This window comes from Scyliorhinus canicula, chromosome 10, assembly GCF_902713615.1.
Source record: "Scyliorhinus canicula chromosome 10, sScyCan1.1, whole genome shotgun sequence".
Classification (NCBI taxonomy): Eukaryota; Metazoa; Chordata; class Chondrichthyes; order Carcharhiniformes; family Scyliorhinidae; genus Scyliorhinus; species Scyliorhinus canicula.
Genome location: NC_052155.1, coordinates 382,148 through 401,660, shown reverse-complemented (window position 1 = coordinate 401,660; position 19,513 = coordinate 382,148). Strand labels below are relative to the sequence as shown.

The following is a 19,513-nucleotide window of genomic DNA, read 5'->3' as shown; positions in this document are numbered from 1 at the left end:
AACGCAAAACAAAGAAAACCTCAACTCCTACCCAATAACCCCCCCAACAGCTGACAGTGACGGCCTCTCTGAGAAAGGAAATGAGTGGCTGTCATCTCGAGTGAAACCACCTACCTCCCTCTCATGGTGTACTTGCCATTTCAAGGTTTGGAAATCCATGAGATCACCCAGCAAGTTCGAGACGCTGAGGGGAGCGGGAGACCCGTACCAGCCTCCCCGAACAGGCGCCGGAATGTGGCGACTAGGGGCTTTTCACAGTAACATCATTGAAGCCTACACGTGACAATAAGCGATTTTTATTTTCATTTCACCTCCATCCCAGCTGAACTTGCCTCCGGGCTGTCAATGAGGCGAGAGTGAGAACGTCCGCCCTCACCCCCCCCCCCCCCCTCCCCCACCCCCGTCTGCATCACTGGCCTGTCCGACACCCCGACAATGGCCACTAGTGGCCACGCCGGAACAGGGAATGTACCCGAGTCTTCTCTCCCCCCCCCCCCCCCCCCCCCCCCAGGAAGGGGCCCCCAGCCTAATCCTGGTCAGGTGCACCCTGTGCTCCACCATAAACTGAATCCAGCTGAACGTATCACAGGATGAGGTCAAGTTGACCCTGTGTAGAGCCTCACTCCACATCCCTCCCTCAAAAACCAGACCCAGCTCCCCCTCCCACTTCCCCCTCACCTCCTCCAGCGGAGCTTGCTCTACAGACAGGATCTGACCGTAGATATCTGAAATCTTACCCTCACCCACTTCAGCCATCCTGAAGGTGTAGGTGCGAATGGAAACAGCGAGATCTCCTTCCGTAGGAAATCGCGCTTTGTAGATACCTAAAAAAATTAGATCTCGGAGTTGGAATTTATCTACCAGCTCCTCAAATCCAACAAACCTATCCTTCACAATCATATTCAAAAATGTCTCCAGCCCCTCCCTCCCCCCTGCAAGTCCAGATCCACTGACCCGAAGCGGCGATTCCCACAGACAGGGTCTGACAACGACATGGTGCTGAGTCGAAGATGCTGCCTGAGCTGTCTCCAAATCATCAGCGACGTCACCACCTCCGAGCTCGAGGGAAACCGCACAGCAGAAAACAGGAGTGAGGCGGTTACCAAAGCCCATTAACTAGAACCGTGACAACCGCCCGCCTCCATCAGCCCCAATATGCAATTCAGATCCTGAAATCATCCCAGACCCTGATCGATATTGGCTGCCCAATAATAGGATAACAAATTTGGTGAAGCTAAGCCACTGACTGTCTCTCTCCAGAAACATCCAGCAAATTCTCAGGGTCTTCCCCACACAAATGAAAGAAGTAATCAACTTATCCATTTGAGCAAAGAATGATTTGGGAAGAAAGATAGGGAGAGACTGGAAAAGAAACATTGGCCATAGAGACAGAGGGTATAATAATAATAATGGCTTATTGTCACGAGTAGGCTTCAATGAAGTTACTATGAAAAGCCCCTAGTCGCCACATTCCGGCGCCTATTCGGGGAGGCCGCTATGGGAATTGAACCGTGCTGCTGGCCTGTTCTGCATTACAAGCCAGCTTGTAATCAGGAATCGAGGCCGGTAATTTATGAATATAAGCTGCATCATCCCAATTCGGAGCAGACACTTTCACCAGGCCCACTGCGGTCCCCTTTAAAGATTCACTGATAATCACGTGTGTCCCATTCAGATCTGGCAGGATGTTAACAGTCAAGAAAGAAACCCTTTTATTTTATCAACACTGCGGCTCCCGGGCCCTATCATCAAATCCCAAATGGAATTCCTGTCCCACCCAACCTTCCCGTAACCACGTCTGGTCTCAAACCCTCAAATAGGTAATAGGTCTCTGGCAAAAACACCACATCAGCATTCAAACTCCAGCTCAGCAAATATCCTCAATCTCTTCACTGGATCGTTCCATCCCCTCACAGTCCGAGTGACCAACCGGATTGGGGGCTCCCCTCCCCCCACCCGCCGCCGTACTGAGTCAGTGATTTCCATCAAAAGACATGGGGAGGCAGCGGCGTAGTGGTATTGACACTGGACTAGTAATCCAGAGACCCAGAGGAATGCTCTACGGACCCAGGTTCAAATCCCGATTCAGTAATGGCAACCATCAAATTATCATCGAGTGTCAAAAACTCCAGATTCACAGCAATGTAGCTGACTCTTAACTGCCCCTCAAGGGCAATTAGGGATGGGCAATAAATCCTGGCATGGGCTGGGACGCCCATGAATGAATGAATAAAAAAAAGGATGGTCCCACAGCTATTGGAAACGTTCAGGCATCGAGCCCACCCAAGATGGCCGCCAACTCCCCCATCAAGACAGAACAAAGAACAAGCTGTGGTCACCATATCCTTCCCCCCCCCCCACCTCCCCACCTCTCATTAACCCCAAACCCCTCCCTCATCAATCCCTGAGCCCCAACCAAACCCACGGTAATTATCATCCGTTCCATGGCTACCAGGAGAAGGGACGAGTCCCGAGGTGGGGCACAGATCACGGGTGGGAGGGTCACACCATTCGGTTCTGTCAGGATGTGGAAGCAGAGCTTTCCAAAAGGACAGCGGCATTTACGAGGCCAACGCAGCGTTATTCAAAAGTGGAGTTTGGGTTGGGATGGTTTACTCTGGACGCCTCCAAGTGAATTCAAACTCAGAAAACTAGTACTTTGAGGCGCTGGAGGAAGTGGTGTTTTTGTAGGGAAGCGGGGCTGGGGGAGAGTTAATTGTGTTTCGTAATATGTGGGGGGGTCTTGTTGTTATTGGAGGGGGCTGGTCGGGTTTCTTGTATTTTATTGTTCCTGTATGGGGGGGTGGGGGAGGGGTTCCCTCTCGTTTGTTAAAGGTGGATGTGGGCGGGGGGCTAGCTGTTATGGTTGTTTATTTTGATATTTCCTGGGTGGTAGTTGCCCTGTTAGCTGGGGTAGTTAGATAATGGGGGCGAAGCGGTGGGGGTAACTGTAACTCACTATCTGAGTATAAGTATTAGATGATGGGCTTAGAGAGGTTGTGACCTTTCGCCCACCTTCGGACCCGTTCCTTCTCCTGGTAACTTTACCATAATTGCCTGTGGTGTCTCCTGGGCGAGGGTTTTGATGGAGCGATCGATGGGCCCAATCCAGCTCAGCAGGGGACAACTGTGCACCCTCCCCCACCTCAGTGGGTTTCAGGACCCCCACTCCCTCCGGCAGCCCCACAACTCTGAGGTTCTGCCCCCTGGAGCGATTCTCCAAGTCACCCAGCTTGACACGGAGAGGTTTTATTCCCGGGCAGCATTGACGTCTCTGCCTCCCAGGAGAAAATCCGATTGGCCTGCATCGAAGGAGCTGCCTCCACACCTCATGGCGCTGCGCCATGAGCCTTTACCACTTCCTCCGTCTTTGCCAGAGCTGATCGAAGAGGAGCTCGGGCCTCCTCGATTGAATGATGGATCCTCAGAGACAGCCTGTCGTTGTGTTTTTGAATTCATCACCAAAGATGTCTGTCAGCATCTCAGTCATCAACGAGATAACCTTTGCTTCAGCAGTTACCCTGCCATTGACGAGTCTGGAGAGGTTTCTGAATCAGATGCAGACTCGCCCTTTGCCGGATTCTTCGAGCTTGATTTTGCCGGAATTTCCACAATATGGGAGTCTTATCCATCAAATTATTTAAATCATCATCCCAACACCCTTCAAAAACCAGAGGAAAGGGTAAAAAAACCAGTGTCCAGGTCAGAGCTGCCTCGAATGCAGCCACTTTCGACCCAACAACACAGTCAGCACATTGAGAATTGTTATCCTGAGAAACACATTCAGATCGAAATGCATAAACAGCAACAGGAAACCCACCTGGACAGACTGTGTGGGGATACGGGGTGGGTGTGTGGGTGGGGGTGAGGATTGGTGGGGGGGTGGGTGGGTGGGGGTGAGGGTGGGTGAGGGTGGGGGTGAGGATTGGTGGGGATGTGGGTGGGTGGGGGTGGGGGTGAGTGTGTGGGTGGGTGGGTGAGGGAGGGTGAGTGTGTGGATGGGTGGATGGGGTGAGGGTGGGGGTGAGTGTGTGGGTGGGGGTGAGGGTGTGTGTGTGAGGGTGGGTGAGGGTGGGTGGGTGGGGTGAGTGTGTGGGTGGGGATGAGGGAGAGGGTGGGTGGGGTGAGGGTGTGTGTGAGGGTGGGTGAGGGTGGGTGGGGTGAGGGTGGGTGAGGGTGGGTGGGTGGTGGGGTGAGGGTGGGTGGGGTGAGGGTGGTTGAGGGTGGGGGTGAGTGTGGGTGGGGATGAGGGAGAGGGTGGGTGGGGTGAGGATGTGAATGAGGGTGAGGGTGGATGGGTGGCGGGGTGAGGGTGGGTAGGGTGAGGTGAGGGTGGGTAGGGTGAGGGTGGGGGTGTGTGTGGGTGGGGATGAGGGTGAGGGTGGATGGGGTGAGGGTGAGTGGGTGGATGGGTGGGGTGAGGGTGGGTGGGGCCTCACGGTAGCATGGTGGTTAGCATCAATGCTTCACAGCTCCAGGGTCCCAGGTTCGATTCCCGGCTGGGTCACTGTCTGTGTGGAGTCTGCACGTCCTCCCTGTGTGTGCGTGGGTTTCCTCCGGGTGCTCCGGTTTCCTCCCACAGTCCAAAGATGTACGGGTTAGGTGGATTGGCCATGCTAAATTGCTCGTAGTGTAAGGTTAATGGGGGGATTGTTGGGTTACGGGTATACGGGTTACGTGGGTTTAAAGGAGGGTGATCATTGTTCGGCACAACATCGAGGGCCGAAGGGCCTGTTCTGTGCTGTACTGTTCTATGTTCTATGTGAGTGTGTGGGTGGGGGTGAGGAGTGTGTGGGTGGGGGTGAGGGTGGGGATGAGGGTGAGGGTGGGTGGGGTGAGGGTGGGTGTGTGAGGGTGGGTGAGGGTGAGTGTGGATGGGTAGCGGGGTGAGGGTGGGTGAGGGTGAGTGTGTGGATGGGTGGCAGGGTGAGGGTGGGTGGGGTGAGGGTGGGTGAGGGTGAGTGTGTGGATGGGTGGCGGGGTGAGGGTGGGTGTGTGAGGGTGGGTGTGTGAGGGTGGGTGAGGGTGAGTGTGGATGGGTGGCGGGGTGAGGGTGGGTGGGGTGAGGGTGGGTGTGTGAGGGTGGGTGTGTGGGGGTGGGTGAGGGTGGGTGTGTGGGGGTGGGTGAGGGTGGGTGTGTGAGGGTGGGTGTGTGGGGGTGGGTGAGGGTGAGTGTGGATGGGTGGCGGGGTGAGGGTGGGTGGGGTGAGGGTGGGTGTGTGAGGGTGGGTGTGTGGGGGTGGGTGAGGGTGAGTGTGGATGGGTGGCGGGGTGAGGGTGGGTGGGGTGAGGGTGGGTGTGTGAGGGTGGGTGAGGGTGAGTGTGGATGGGTGGCGAGGTGAGGGTGGGTGAATGTGAGGGTGAGTGTGTGGATGGATGGTGGGGTGAGGGTGGGTGGGGTGAGTGTGTGGATGGGTGGCGGGGTGAGGGTGGGTGGGGTGAGGGTGTGGATGGGTGGCGGGGTGAGGGTGGGTGGGGTGAGGGTGTGGATGGGTGGCGGGGTGAGGGTGGGTGTGTGAGGGTGGGTGAGGGTGAGTGTGGATGGGTGGCGGGGTGAGGGTGGGTGGGGTGGGTGTGTGGATGGGTGGTGGGGTGAGGGTGGGTGGGGTGAGGGTGGGGTGATGTCTGTGTGTTGGCTGTGCGGTTCCGGTATAACCAGTCTCCTCTGTGTTATGGGGTGTGACAGGCGAAGCTCCATCAAACTGTGCCCCTGGTACCATGTGGAAAGACTGTCTCCATGAGGCCGGGACATGTTCAGAGATCAGCAGCGAGGAGGAGAGTCGGGGCTGCAGACCCGGCTGTTACTGCCCTGACGGGCTGGTGTTACAGGTCAGTGTAATGGTCAGAGTGTCCACGCACTCAGCACACACCGATTGACCAAGATTCTGGGCTTTGATCTGTCTCTGCTCCTATCCTGCGCCATTAACTTCTTCCAGGGCTATGATTTGGCCTAATGCCTCTCATTCACTGATTCTCTCTCTCTCACGCTCCCTCTCTCCACCTCCCTCTCTCTCCATCTCCCTCACGCTCCCTCTCTCCACCTCCCTCTCTCTCACGCTCCCTCTCTCCACCTCCCTCTCCCTCACGCTCCCTCTCTCCACCTCCCTCTCCCTCACGCTCCTTCTCGCTCTCCCTCACGCTCCCTCTCTCTCTCGCTCCCTCTCTCTCTCTCTCTCGATCTCTCTCACGCTCTCCCTCTCCCTCACTCTCCCTCTCTCATGGTCCCTCTCTCTCACGCTCCCTCTCTCTCTCTCTCTCGATCTCTCTCACGCTCTCCCTCTCCCTCACTCTCCCTCTCTCTCATGGTCCCTCTCTCTCACGCTCCCTCTCTCTCTCGATCTCTCTCACGCTCTCCCTCTCCCTCACTCTCCCTCTCTCTCATGGTCCCTCTCTCTCACGCTCCCTCTCTCTCTCGATCTCTCTCACGCTCTCCCTCTCCCTCACGCTCCCTCTCCCTCACGCTCCCTCTCTCTCGCGCTCCCTCTCTCTCGTGCTCCCTCTCTCTCACACACTGCTCACTGCTCTCTCACGCACTCTCGCACTCCCTCTCCCTGAATTGGTGTGGAGATGCCGGCGTTGGACTGGGGTGAGCACAGTAAGAAGTCTCACAACACCAGGTTAAAGTTTGTTTTGAATCACTAGATTTCGAAGCACTGCTCCTTCCTCAGGTGAATCTTCAGGTTTACCAATCTGAGCACAGATTACAAAAGCAGGGAGGTCCTGTTGGAGTTGTATAGCACAATCTCCCCATACCCCACAATCCCAGCACAATCTCCCCATATCCCACAATCCCAGCACAATCTCCCCATATCCCACAATCCCAGCACAATCTCCCCATATCCCTGAATCCCAGCACAATCTCCCCATTTCCCTGAATCCAACCACAATCTCCCCATATCCCTGAATCCCAGCACAATCTCCCCATATCCCTGAATCCCAGCACAATCTCCCCATATCCCACAATCCCAGCACAATCTCCCCATATCCCACAATCCCAGCACAATCTCCCCATATCGCACAATCCCTGCACAATCTCCCCATATCCCTGAATCCCAGCACAATCTCCCCATTTCCCTGAATCCAACCACAATCTCCCCATATCCCTGAATCCCAGCACAATCTCCCCATATCCCACAATCCCAGCACAATCTCCCCATATCCCACAATCCCAGCACAATCTCCCCATATCGCACAATCCCTGCACAATCTCCCCATATCCCTGAATCCCAGCACAATCTCCCCATATCCCTGAATCCCAGCACAATCTCCCCATATCCCTGAATCCAACCACAATCTCCCCATATCCCACAATCCCAGCACAACCTCCCCATATCCTGTATCCAAGCACAATCTCCCAATATCCCACAATCCCACCACAATCTCCCCATATCCCACAATCCCAGAACAATCTCCCCATATCCTGAATCCCAGCACAATCTCCCCATGTCCCTGAATCCCAGCACAATCTCCCCATATCGCACAATCCCAGCACAATCTCCCCATATCCTGAATCCCAGCACAATCGCCCCATAATCCACAATCCCAGCACAAGCTCCCAATATCCCACAATCTCCCCATATCCTACAATCCCAGCACAATCTCTCTATATCCTGAATCCCAGAACAATCTCCCCATATCCCTGAATCCCAGCACAATCTCCCCATATCCCTGAATCCCAGCGCAGTCTCCCCATATCGCACAATCCCAGCACAATCTCCCCATATCCTGAATCCTAGCACAATCTCCCCATATCCCACAATCCCAGCACAATCTCCCCATATCCCAAAATCCCAGCACAATCTCCTCATATCCTGAATCCCAGCACAATCTCCCCATATCCCACAATCCCAGCACAATCTCCCCATATCCCACAATCCCAGCACAATCTCCCCATATCACACAGTCCCTGCACAATCTCCCCATATCCCTGAATCCCAGCACAATCTCCCCATATCCCACAATCCCAGCACAACCTCCCCATATCCTGTATCCAAGCACAATCTCCCAATATCCCACAATCCCACCACAATCTCCCCATATCCCACAATCCCAGAACAATCTCCCCATATCCTGAATCCCAGCACAATCTCCCCATGTCCCTGAATCCCAGCACAATCTCCCCATATCGCACAATCCCAACACAATCTCCCCATATCCTGAATCCCAGCACAATCGCCCCATAATCCACAATCCCAGCACAAGCTCCCAATATCCCACAATCTCCCCATATCCTACAATCCCAGCACAATCTCTCTATATCCTGAATCCCAGAACAATCTCCCCATATCCCTGAATCCCAGCACAATCTCCCCATATCCCTGAATCCCAGCGCAGTCTCCCCATATCGCACAATCCCAGCACAATCTCCCCATAAGCTCCTCAAAAACCGTGTTAGGGACCTGGAGCTTGAGCTGGATGAACTTCGGATCATTCGGGAGGCAGAGGGGGTCATAGATAGGAGCTTCAGGGAAATAGTTACACCAAAGACTGGAGATAGATGGGTAACTGTAAGAGGGACTGGGAAGAAGCAGTCAGTGCAGGGACCCCCTGCGGTCGTTCCCCTGAGTAACAAGTATACCGTTTTGGATACTTGTGGGGGTGACGACTTACCAGGGGTAAGCCATGGGATACGGGCCTCTGGCACGGAGTCTGTCCCTGTTGCTCAGAAGGGAAGGGGGGAAAGGAGTAGAACATTAGTAATTGGGGACTCAATAGTCAGGGGCACAGATAGGAGATTTTGTGGGAGCGACAGAGACTCGCGTTTGGTATGTTGCCTCCCAGGTGCAAGGGTACGTGATGTCTCGGATCGTGTTTTCCGGGTCCTTAAGGGGGAGGGGAGAGCAGCCCCAAGTCGTAGTCCACATTGGCACTAACGACATAGGTAGGAAAGGGGACAAGGATGTCAGGCAGGCCTTTAGGGAGCTAGGATGGAAGCTCAGAGCGAGAACAAACAGAGTTGTTATCTCTGGGTTGTTGCCCGTGCCACGTGATAGTGAGATGAGGAATAGGGAGAGAGAGCAATTAAACACGTGGCTACAGGGATGGTGCAGGCGGGAGGGATTCAGATTTCTGGATAACTGGGGCTCTTTCTGGGGAAGGTGGGACCTCTATAGACAGGATGGTCTACATCTGAACCTGAGGGGCACCAATATCCTGGGGGGGAGATTTGTTAGTGCTCTTTGGGGGGGTTTAAACTAATTCAGCAGGGGCATGGGAACCTGGATTGTAGTTTTAGGGTACGGGAGATTGAGAGTATAGAGGTCAGGAGCACAGATTTGACTTCGCAGGAGGGTGCCAGTGTTCAGGTAGGTGGTTTGAAGTGTGTCTACTTCAATGCCAGGAGTATACGAAATAAGGTAGGGGAACTGGCAGCATGGGTTGGTACCTGGGACTTCGATGTTGTGGCCATTTCAGAGACATGGATAGAGCAGGGACAGGAATGGTTGTTGCAGGTTCCGGGGTTTAGGTGTTTTAGTAAGTTCAGAGAAGGGGGCAAAAGAGGGGGAGGTGTGGCGCTGCTAGTCAAGGACAGTATTACGGTGGCGGAAAGGATGCTAGATGGGGACTCTTCTTCTGAGGTAGTATGGGCTGAGGTTAGAAACAGGAAAGGAGAGGTCACCCTGTTGGGAGTTTTCTATAGGCCACCTAATAGTTCTAGGGATGTAGAGGAAAGGATGGCGAAGATGATTCTGGAAAAGAGCGAAAGTAACAGGGTAGTTGTTATGGGAGACTTTAACTTTCCAAATATTGACTGGAAAAGATATAGTTCGAGTACATTAGATGGGTCATTCTTTGTACAATGTGTGCAGGAGGGTTTCCTGACACAATATGTTGACAGGCCAACAAGAGGCGAGGCCACATTGGATTTGGTTTTGGGTAATGAACCAGGCCAGGTGTTAGATCTGGAGGTAGGTGAGCACTTTGGAAACAGTGACCACAATTCGGTGACCTTTACGTTAGTGATGGAAAGGGATAAGTATACCCCGCAGGGCAAGAGTTATAGCTGGGGGAAGGGCAATTATGATGCCATTAGACATGACTTAGGATGTGTTGGTTGGAGAAGTAGGCTGCAAGGGTTGGGCACACTGGATATGTGGAGTTTGTTCAAGGAACAGCTATTGCATGTTCTTGATAAGTACGTACCAGTCAGGCAGGGAGGAAGGGGTCGAGCGAGGGAACCGTGGTTTACCAAAGAAGTGGAATCTCTTGTTAAGAGGAAGAAGGAGGCCTATGTAAAGATGAGGTGTGAAGTTTCAGTTGGGGCGCTTGATATTTACAAGGAAGCGAGGAAGGATCTAAAGAGAGAGCTGAGACGAGCAAGGAGGGGACATGAGAAGTCTTTGGCAGGTAGGATCAAGGAAAACCCAAAAGCTTTCTATAGGTATGTCAGGAATAAAAGAATGACTAGGGTAAGAGTAGGGCCAGTCAAGGACAGTGGTGGGAAGTTGTGTGTGGAGGCTGAGGAGATAAGCGAGATACTAAATGAATACTTTTCGTCAGTATTCACTCAAGAAAAAGATAATATTGTGGAGGAGAATGCTGAGACCCAGGCTATTAGAATAGATGGCATTGAGGTGCGTAGGGAAGAAGTGTTGGCAATTCTGGACAAGGTGAAAATAGATAAGTCCCCGGGGCCGGATGGGATTTATCCTAGGATTCTCTGGGAAGCCAGGGAAGAGATTGCTGAGCCTTTGGCTTTGATTTTTAGGTCATCATTGGCTACAGGAATAGTGCCAGAGGACTGGAGGATAGCAAATGTGGTCCCTTTGTTCAAGAAGGGGAGTAGAGATAACCCCGGTAACTATAGGCCGGTGAGCCTAACGTCTGTGGTGGGTAAAGTCTTGGAGAGGATTATAAAAGATACGATTTATAATCATCTAGATAGGAATAATATGATTAGGGACAGTCAGCATGGTTTTGTGAAGGGTAGGTCATGCCTCACAAACCTTATCGAGTTCTTTGAGAAGGTGACTGAACAGGTAGACGAGGGTAGAGCAGTTGATGTGGTGTATATGGATTTCAGTAAAGCGTTTGATAAGGTTCCCCACGGTCGTCTATTGCAGAAAATACGGAGGCTGGGGATTGAGGGTGATTTAGAGATGTGGATCAGAAATTGGCTAGTTGAAAGAAGACAGAGAGTGGTAGTTGATGGGAAATGTTCAGAATGGAGTTCAGTTACGAGTGGCGTACCACAAGGATCTGTTCTGGGGCCGTTGCTGTTTGTCATTTTTATAAATGACCTAGAGGAGGGCGCAGAAGGATGGGTGAGTAAATTTGCAGACGACACTAAAGTCGGTGGAGTTGTAGACAGTGCGGAAGGATGTTGCAGGTTACAGAGAGACATAGATAGGCTGCAGAGCTGGGCTGAGAGGTGGCAAATGGAGTTTAATGTGGAGAAGTGTGAGGTGATTCACTTTGGAAAGAATAACAGAAATGCGGAATATTTGGCTAATGGTAAAATTCTTGGTAGTGTGGATGAGCAGAGGGATCTCGGTGTCCATGTACATAGATCCCTGAAAGTTGCCACCCAGGTTGATAGGGTTGTGAAGAAGGCCTATGGTGTGTTGGCCTTTATTGGTAGAGGGATTGAGTTCCGGAGCCATGAGGTCATGTTGCAGTTGTACAAAACTCTAGTACGGCCGCATTTGGAGTATTGCGTACAGTTCTGGTCGCCTCATTATAGGAAGGACGTGGAAGCTTTGGAACGGGTGCAGAGGAGATTTACCAGGATGTTGCCTGGTATGGAGGGAAAATCTTATGAGGAAAGGCTGATGAACTTGAGGTTGTTTTCGTTAGAGAGAAGAAGGTTAAGAGGTGACTTAATAGAGGCATACAAAATGATCAGAGGGTTAGATAGGGTGGACAGCGAGAGCCTTCTCCCGCGGATGGAGGTGGCTAGCACGAGGGGACATAGCCTTAAATTGAAGGGTAATAGATATAGGACAGAGGTCAGAGGTGGGTTTTTTACGCAAAGAGTGGTGAGGCCGTGGAATGCCCTACCTGCAACAGTAGTGAACATGCCAACATTGAGGGCATTTAAAAATTTATTGGATAAGCATATGGATGATAAGGGCATAGTGTAGGTTAGATGGCCTTTAGATTTTTTCCATGTCGGTGCAACATCGAGGGCCGAAGGGCCTGTACTGCGCTGTATCGTTCTATGTTCTATGTTCTATGTTCTATATCCTGAATCCTAGCACAATCTCCCCATATCCCACAATCCCAGCACAATCTCCCCATATCCCAAAATCCCAGCACAATCTCCTCATATCCTGAATCCCAGCACAATCTCCCCATATCCCACAATCCCAGCACAATCTCCCCATATCCCACAATCCCAGCACAATCTCCCCATATCACACAGTCCCTGCACAATCTCCCCATATCCCTGAATCCCAGCACAATCTCCCCATATCCCACAATCCCAGCACAATCTCCCCATATCCCTGAATCCCAGCGCAGTCTCCCCATATCGCACAATCCCAGCACAATCTCCCCATATCCTGAATCCTAGCACAATCTCCCCATATCCCACAATCCCAGCACAATCTCCCCATATCCCAAAATCCCAGCACAATCTCCTCATATCCTGAATCCCAGCACAATCTCCCCATATCCCACAATCCCAGCACAATCTCCCCATATCCCACAATCCCAGCACAATCTCCCCATATCACACAGTCCCTGCACAATCTCCCCATATCCCTGAATCCCAGCACAATCTCCCCATATCCCACAATCCCAGCACAATCTCCCCATATCCCACAATCCCAGCACAATCTCCCCATATCCCACAATCCCAGCACAATCTCCCCATATCCCTGAATCCAACCACAATCTCCCCATATCCCACAATCCCAGCACAACCTCCCCATATCCTGCATCCAAGCACAATCTCCCAATATCCCACAATCCCACCACAATCTCCCCATATCCCACAATCCCAGAACAACCTCCCCATATCCCACAATCCCAGCACAATCTCCCCATATCCCACAATCCCAGCACAACCTTCCCATATCCCTGAATCCCAGCACAATCTCCCCATATCCCTGAATCGAACCACAATCTCCCCATATCCCACAATCCCAGCACAATCTCCCCATATCCTGAATCCCAGCACAATCTCCCCATATCCCTGAATCCCAGCACAATCTCCCCATATCACACAATCCCAGCACAATCTCCCCATATCCTGAATCCCAGCACAATCTCCCAATATCCCACAATCCCAGCACAATCTCCCCATATCCCACAATCCCAGCACAATCTCCCCATATCCCTGAATCCCAGCACAATCTCCCCATATCCCTGAATCCCAGCACAATCTCCCCATATCCCTGAATCCCAGCACAATCTCCCAATATCCCACAATCTCCCCATATCCCACAAACCCAGCACAATCTCCCCATGTCCCTGAATCCCAGCACAATCTCCCCATGTCCCTGAATCCCAGCACAATCTCCCCATATCGCACAATCCCAGCACAATCTCCCCATATCCTGAATCCCAGCACAATCTCCCCATAATCCACAATCCCAGCACAAACTCCCAATATCCCATAATCTCCCCATATCCTACAATCCCAGCACAATCTCTCTATATCCTGAATCCCAGCACAATCTCCCCATATCCGTGAATCCCAGCACAATCTCCCCATATCCCTGAATCCCAGCACAATCTCCCCATATCCCTGAATCCCAGCACAGTCTCCCCATATCCCAAAATCCCAGCACAATCTCCCTATTTCCCTGAATCCCAGCACAATCTCCCCATATCCAACAATCCCAGCACAATCTCCCCATATCCCTGAATCCCAGCACAATCTCCCCATATTCCTGAATCCCAGCACAATCTCCCCATATCCCTGAATCCCAGCACAGTCTCCCCATATCCCACAATCCCAGCACAATCTCCCCATATCCCACAATCCCAGCACAATCTCCCCATATCCCTGAATCCCAGGACAATCTCCCCATATTCCTGAATCCCTTCACAATTTCCCCATATCCCTGAATCCCAGCACAATCTCCCCATATCCCTGAATCCAACCACAATCTCCCCATATCCCACAATCCCAGCACAATCTCCCCATATCCGTGAATCCCAGCACAAACTCCCCATATCATAGAATTTACAGTGCAGAAGGAGGCCATTCGGCCCATCGAGTCTGCACCGGCTCTTGGAAAGAGCACCCTACCCAAGGTCAACACCTCAACCCTATCCCCATAACCCAGTAACCCCACCCAACACTAAGGGCAATTTTGGACACTAAGGGCAATTTATCATGGCCAATCCACCTAACCTGCACATCTTTGGACTGTGGGAGGAAACCGGAGCACCCGGAGGAAACCCACGCACACACGGGGAGGATGTGCAGACTCCGCACAGACAGTGACCCAAGCCGGAATCGAACCTGGGACCCTGAAGCGATTGTGCTATCCACAATGCTACCGTGCTGCCCAAATCCCACAATCCCAGCACAATCTCCCCATATCCCTGACCCCAGACTCACAGAATCCCTGAATTATGCTGGGGGGGGGGGGGGGTGGGGGAGAGGCCCTTTGGCCCATCGGGGCTGCACCAACACATTAAATATAGAAACTTGAAAATAGGAGCAGAATTAGGCCACTCGGCCCATCGAGTCTGCTCTGCCATTAAATCATTGCTGATATTTTTCTCATCCCCATTCTCCTGCCTTCTCCCCATAACCCCGATCCCCTTATTAATCAGGAACCTATCTATCTCTGTCTTAAAGACACTCAGTGATTTGGCCTCCACAGCCTTCTGCGGCAAAGAGTTCCACAGATTCACCCTGGGAGTGTGTGGGATTCGGGGATATGGGAGATGGTGGGTGGGATTTGGGGATATAGAACATAGAACAGTGCAGCACAGAACAGGCCCTTCGGCCCTCGATGTTGTGCCGGGCATTGTCCGAAACCAAGATCAAGCTATCCCACTCCCTGTCATTCTGGTGGGCTCCATGTGCCTATCCAATAATCGCTTGAAAGTTCCTAAAGTGTCCGGCTCCACTATCACAGCAGGCAGTCCATTCCACACCCTAACCACTCTCTGAGTAAAGAACCTACCTCGGACATCCCTCCTATATCTCCCACCCTGAACCTTATAGTTATGCCCCATTGTAACAGCTACATCCACCCAAGGGAATAATCTCTGAACGTCCACTCTATCTATCCCCCTCATCATCTTATAAACCTCTATTAAGTCGCCTCTCATCCTCCTCCGCTCCAAAGAGAAAAGCCCTAGCTCCCTCAACCTCTCCTCATAAGACCTATCCTGCAAACCAGGCAGCATCCTGGTAAATCTCCTTTGCACCCTTTCCAATGCTTCCACATCCTTCCTATAGTGAGGTGACCAGAACTGCACACAATACTCCAAATGTGGTCTCACCAGGGTCATGTATAGTTGCAGCATAACCCTGCGGCTCTTAAACTCAAGCCCCCTGTTAATAAACGCTAACGCACTATAAGCCTTCTTCACGGCTCTATCCACTTGAGTGGCAACTTTCAGAGATCTGTGGACATGAACCCCAAGATCTCTCTGTTCTTCCACATTCCTCAGAACCCTGCCGTTGACCCTGTAATCTGTATTCAAATTTTTTATACCAAAATGAATCACCTGACACTTATCAGGGTTAAACTCTATCTGCCATTTTTCGGCCCAGCTCTGCATCCTATCAATGTCTCTTTGCAGCCTACAACAGCCCTCCACCTCATCCACTACTCCACCAATCAAAATGGGAGAGGGTGGGTGGGATTTGAGGATAAGGGAGAGGGTGGATGGGATTTGAGGATATGGGAGAGGGTGGATAGGATTTGAGGATAAGGGAGAGGGTGGGTGGGATTTGGGGATATGGGAGAGGGTGGGTGGGATTTGGCGATATGGGAGAGGGTGGGTGGGATTTGGGGATATGGGAGAGGGTGGGTGGGATTCGGGGATTTGGGAGAGGGTGGGTGGGATTTGGGGATATGGGAGAGGGTGGGTGGGATTTGGGGATATGGGAGAGGGTGGGTGGGATTCGGGGATTTGGGAGAGGGTGGGTGGGATTCGGGGATTTGGGAGAGGGTGGGTGGGATTTGGGGATTTTGGAGAGGGTGGGTGGGATTCGGGGATATGGGAGAGAGTGGGTGGGATTTGGGGATTTGGGAGAGGGTGGGTGGGATTTGGGGATATGGGATTTGGGGATTTGGGAGAGGGTGGGTGGGATTTGAGGATATGGGAGAGGGTGGGTGGGATTTGGGGATTTGGGAGAGGGTGGGTGGGATTTGGGGATATGGGAGAGGGTGGGTGGGATTTGGGGATATGGGAGAGGGTGGGTGGGATTCGGGGATTTGGGAGAGGGTGGGTGGGATTTGGGGATTTGGGAGAGGGTGGGTGGGATTTGAGGATATGGGAGAGGGTGGGTGGGATTCGGGGATTTGGGAGAGGGTGGGTGGGATTTGGGGATTTGGGAGAGGGTGGGTGGGATTTGGGGATTTGGGAGAGGGTGGGTGGGATTTGGGGATATGGGAGAGGGTGGGTGGGATTTGGGGATTTGAGAAAGGGTGGGTGGGATTCGGGGATATGGGAGAGGGTGGGTGGGATTTGGGGATATGGGAGACGGTGGGTGGGATTCGGGGATATGGGAGAGGGTGGGTGGGATTTGGGGATATGGGAGAGGGTGGGTGGGATTCGGGGATCTGGGAGACGGTGGGTGGGATTTGGGGATTTGGGAGAGGGTGGGTGGGATTTGGGGATTTGGGAGAGGGTGGGTGGGATTCGGGGATATGGGAGAGGGTGGGTGGGATTTGGGGATATGGGAGACGGTGGGTGGGATTCGTGGATAAGGGAGAGGGTGGGTGGGATTCGGGGATATGGGAGAGGGTGGGTGGGATTTGGGGATATGGGAGAGGGTGGGTGGGATTTGGGGATATGGGAGAGGGTGGGTGGGATTTGGGGATATGGGAGAGGGTGGGTGGGATTCGAGTATATGGGAGAGGGTGGGTGGGATTCGGGGATTTGGGAGAGGGTGGGTGGGATTCGGGGATTTGGGAGAGGGTGGGTGGGATTTGGGGATTTTGGAGAGGGTGGGTGGGATTTGGGGATTTGAGAAAGGGTGGGTGGGATTCGGGGATTTGGGAGAGGGTGGGTGGGATTTGGGGATTTTGGAGAGGGTGGGTGGGATTCGGGGATATGGGAGAGGGTGGGTGGGATTTGGGGATTTTGGAGAGGGTGGGTGGGATTCGGGGATTTGGGAGAGGGTGGGTGGGATTTGGGGATTTTGGAGACGGTGGGTGGGATTCGAGGATATGGGAGAGGGTGGGTGGGATTCGGGGATATGGGAGACGGTGGGTGGGATTTGGGGATTTGGGAGAGGGTGGGTGGGATTTGGGGATTTGGGAGAGGGTGGGTGGGATTCGGGGATATGGGAGAGGGTGGGTGGGATTTGGGAAAGGGTGGGTGGGATTCGGGGATATGGGAGAGGGTGGGTGGGATTTGGGGATATGGGATTTGGGGTTTTGGGATTCGGGGATATGGGAGAGGGTGGGTGGGATTTGGGGATTTGGGAGAGGGTGGGTGGGATTTGGGGATTTGGGAGAGGGTGGGTGGGATTTGGGGATTTGGGAGAGGGTGGGTGGGATTTGGGGATTTGGGAGAGGGTGGGTGGGATATGGGAGAGGGTGGGTGGGATTCGGGGATTTGGGAGAGGGTGGGTGGGATTCGGGGATATGGGAGAGGGTGGGTGGGATTCGGGGATATGGGAGAGGGTGGGTGGGATTCGGGGATATGGGAGAGGGTGGGTGGGATTTGGGAAAGGGTGGGTGGGATTTGGGGATAAGGGAGAGGGTGGATTGAGACACCCTGGGCTGGCTGTATTCACTTCCCGCCCCTTTTGACCTGGAGTCACAACACAAGTGAATTAACCAATTAGACTTTCCCAAATTCCCAAAGTCCTTGGCCTTTTTGCTAATTACAGTCACCAGGTTTGTAAATTCAAACACAATTACTGTTTATTAATAACAAGGACTGTGAGGAAAAGTGCAGCAAACACAACTGGTTAACTATTATCTAATTCCCAATCCCCCACTTTAACCTGCCCCCACCATCAATACACACACACAAGACAAACAAACACCGAGGGGGAGAAGGGGGCGTAGATAGTAAAAGTCGGTTTCAGATGGTTGTTTCCCCCTCACTGTCCCTCAATCCAGGCTCTTCGATCCAGGTTTCAGTCCGTAATGGATTTTACCGCAGACTCATTCAGGTCTCTGTAGTTTCAGAAATACACCAGCTTTTCTGGAGAAAGCACGAGAGGGAGAGAGAGAGCACGAGAGGGAGAGAGAGAGCAGGTCCTTCCTCTGTGTGTCCAACTTTCAAACTCTGCTTTCCTGAGGTCCAGGAAACCATCCCACCAGGCAGAAAACGGCCTTTTGACCAATTGATTGGCCACCGGAAAAACCAATTGAACCGATCCCCCCCTCTCAGACAGCCCCCCCCCTCAGACAGAGCCCCCCCTCTCAGACAGAGCCCCCCCTCTCAGACAGAGCCCCCCCTCTCAGACAGAGCCCCCCCTCTCAGACAGAGCCCCCCCTCTCAGACAGAGCCCCCCCTCTCAGACAGAGCCCCCCCTCTCAGACAGAGCCGCCCCCTCTCAGACAGAGCCGCCCCCTCTGACAGAGCCCCCCCTCTCAGACAGAGCCCCCCCTCTCAGACAGAGCCCCCCCTCTCAGACAGAGCCCCCCCTCTCAGACAGAGCCCCCCTCTCAGACAGAGCCCCCCCTCTCAGACAGAGCCCCCCCTCTCAGACAGAGCCCCCCCTCTCAGACAGAGCCCCCCTCTCAGACAGAGCCCCCCCTCTCAGACAGAGCCCCCCCTCTCAGACAGAGCCCCCCCTCTCAGACAGAGCCCCCCCTCTCAGACAGAGCCCCCCCTCTCAGACAGAGCCCCCCCCTCTCAGACAGAGCCCCCCCCTCTCAGACAGAGCCCCCCCCTCTCAGACAGAGCCCCCCTCTCAGACAGAGCCCCCCCTCCGATCCCCCTCTCAGACAGAGCCCCCCCCCTCAGACAGAGCCCCCCCTCTCAGACAGAGCCCCCCCCTCTCTGACAGAGCCCACCCTCTCAGACAGAGCCCCCCCTCCGATCCCCCCTCTCAGACAGAGCCCCCCCTCTCAGACAGACCCCCCTCTCAGACAGACCCCCCCCTCTCAGACAGAGCCCCCCCTCTCAGACAGAGCCCCCCCTCTCAGACAGAGCCCCCCCTCTCAGACAGAGCCCCCCTCTCAGACAGAGCCCCCCCCTCTCAGAAAGAGCCCCCTCTCCGATCCCCCCCTCTCCGATCCCCCCCTCTCAGACAGACCCCCCCTCTCAGACAGATCCCCCCTCTCAGACAGAGCCCCCCCTCTCAGACAGAGCCCCCCCCGGATTTAGACACATGTCCATTAATCAAAAATAATAACAGCAAAAGAAATAAGGGAATCAACAGGATGGAGTCCTGCTGTCGGATTTCGGGATA

The 19,513-nt window shown here is 53.4% G+C and overlaps 1 protein-coding gene across 1 annotated transcript in view; it reads left to right on the top strand.

Annotated features, from left to right (window-relative positions):
* scospondin (subcommissural organ spondin) overlaps positions 1 to 19,513 on the top strand; it is a 443,172-nt gene that overhangs the window by 74,940 nt on the left and 348,719 nt on the right. Inside the window, exon 15 of the mRNA XM_038810430.1 lies at positions 5,687 to 5,829. Coding sequence (XP_038666358.1) covers positions 5,687 to 5,829 — 143 coding nt within the window. The remainder of the gene's footprint in view (positions 1 to 5,686; positions 5,830 to 19,513) is intronic.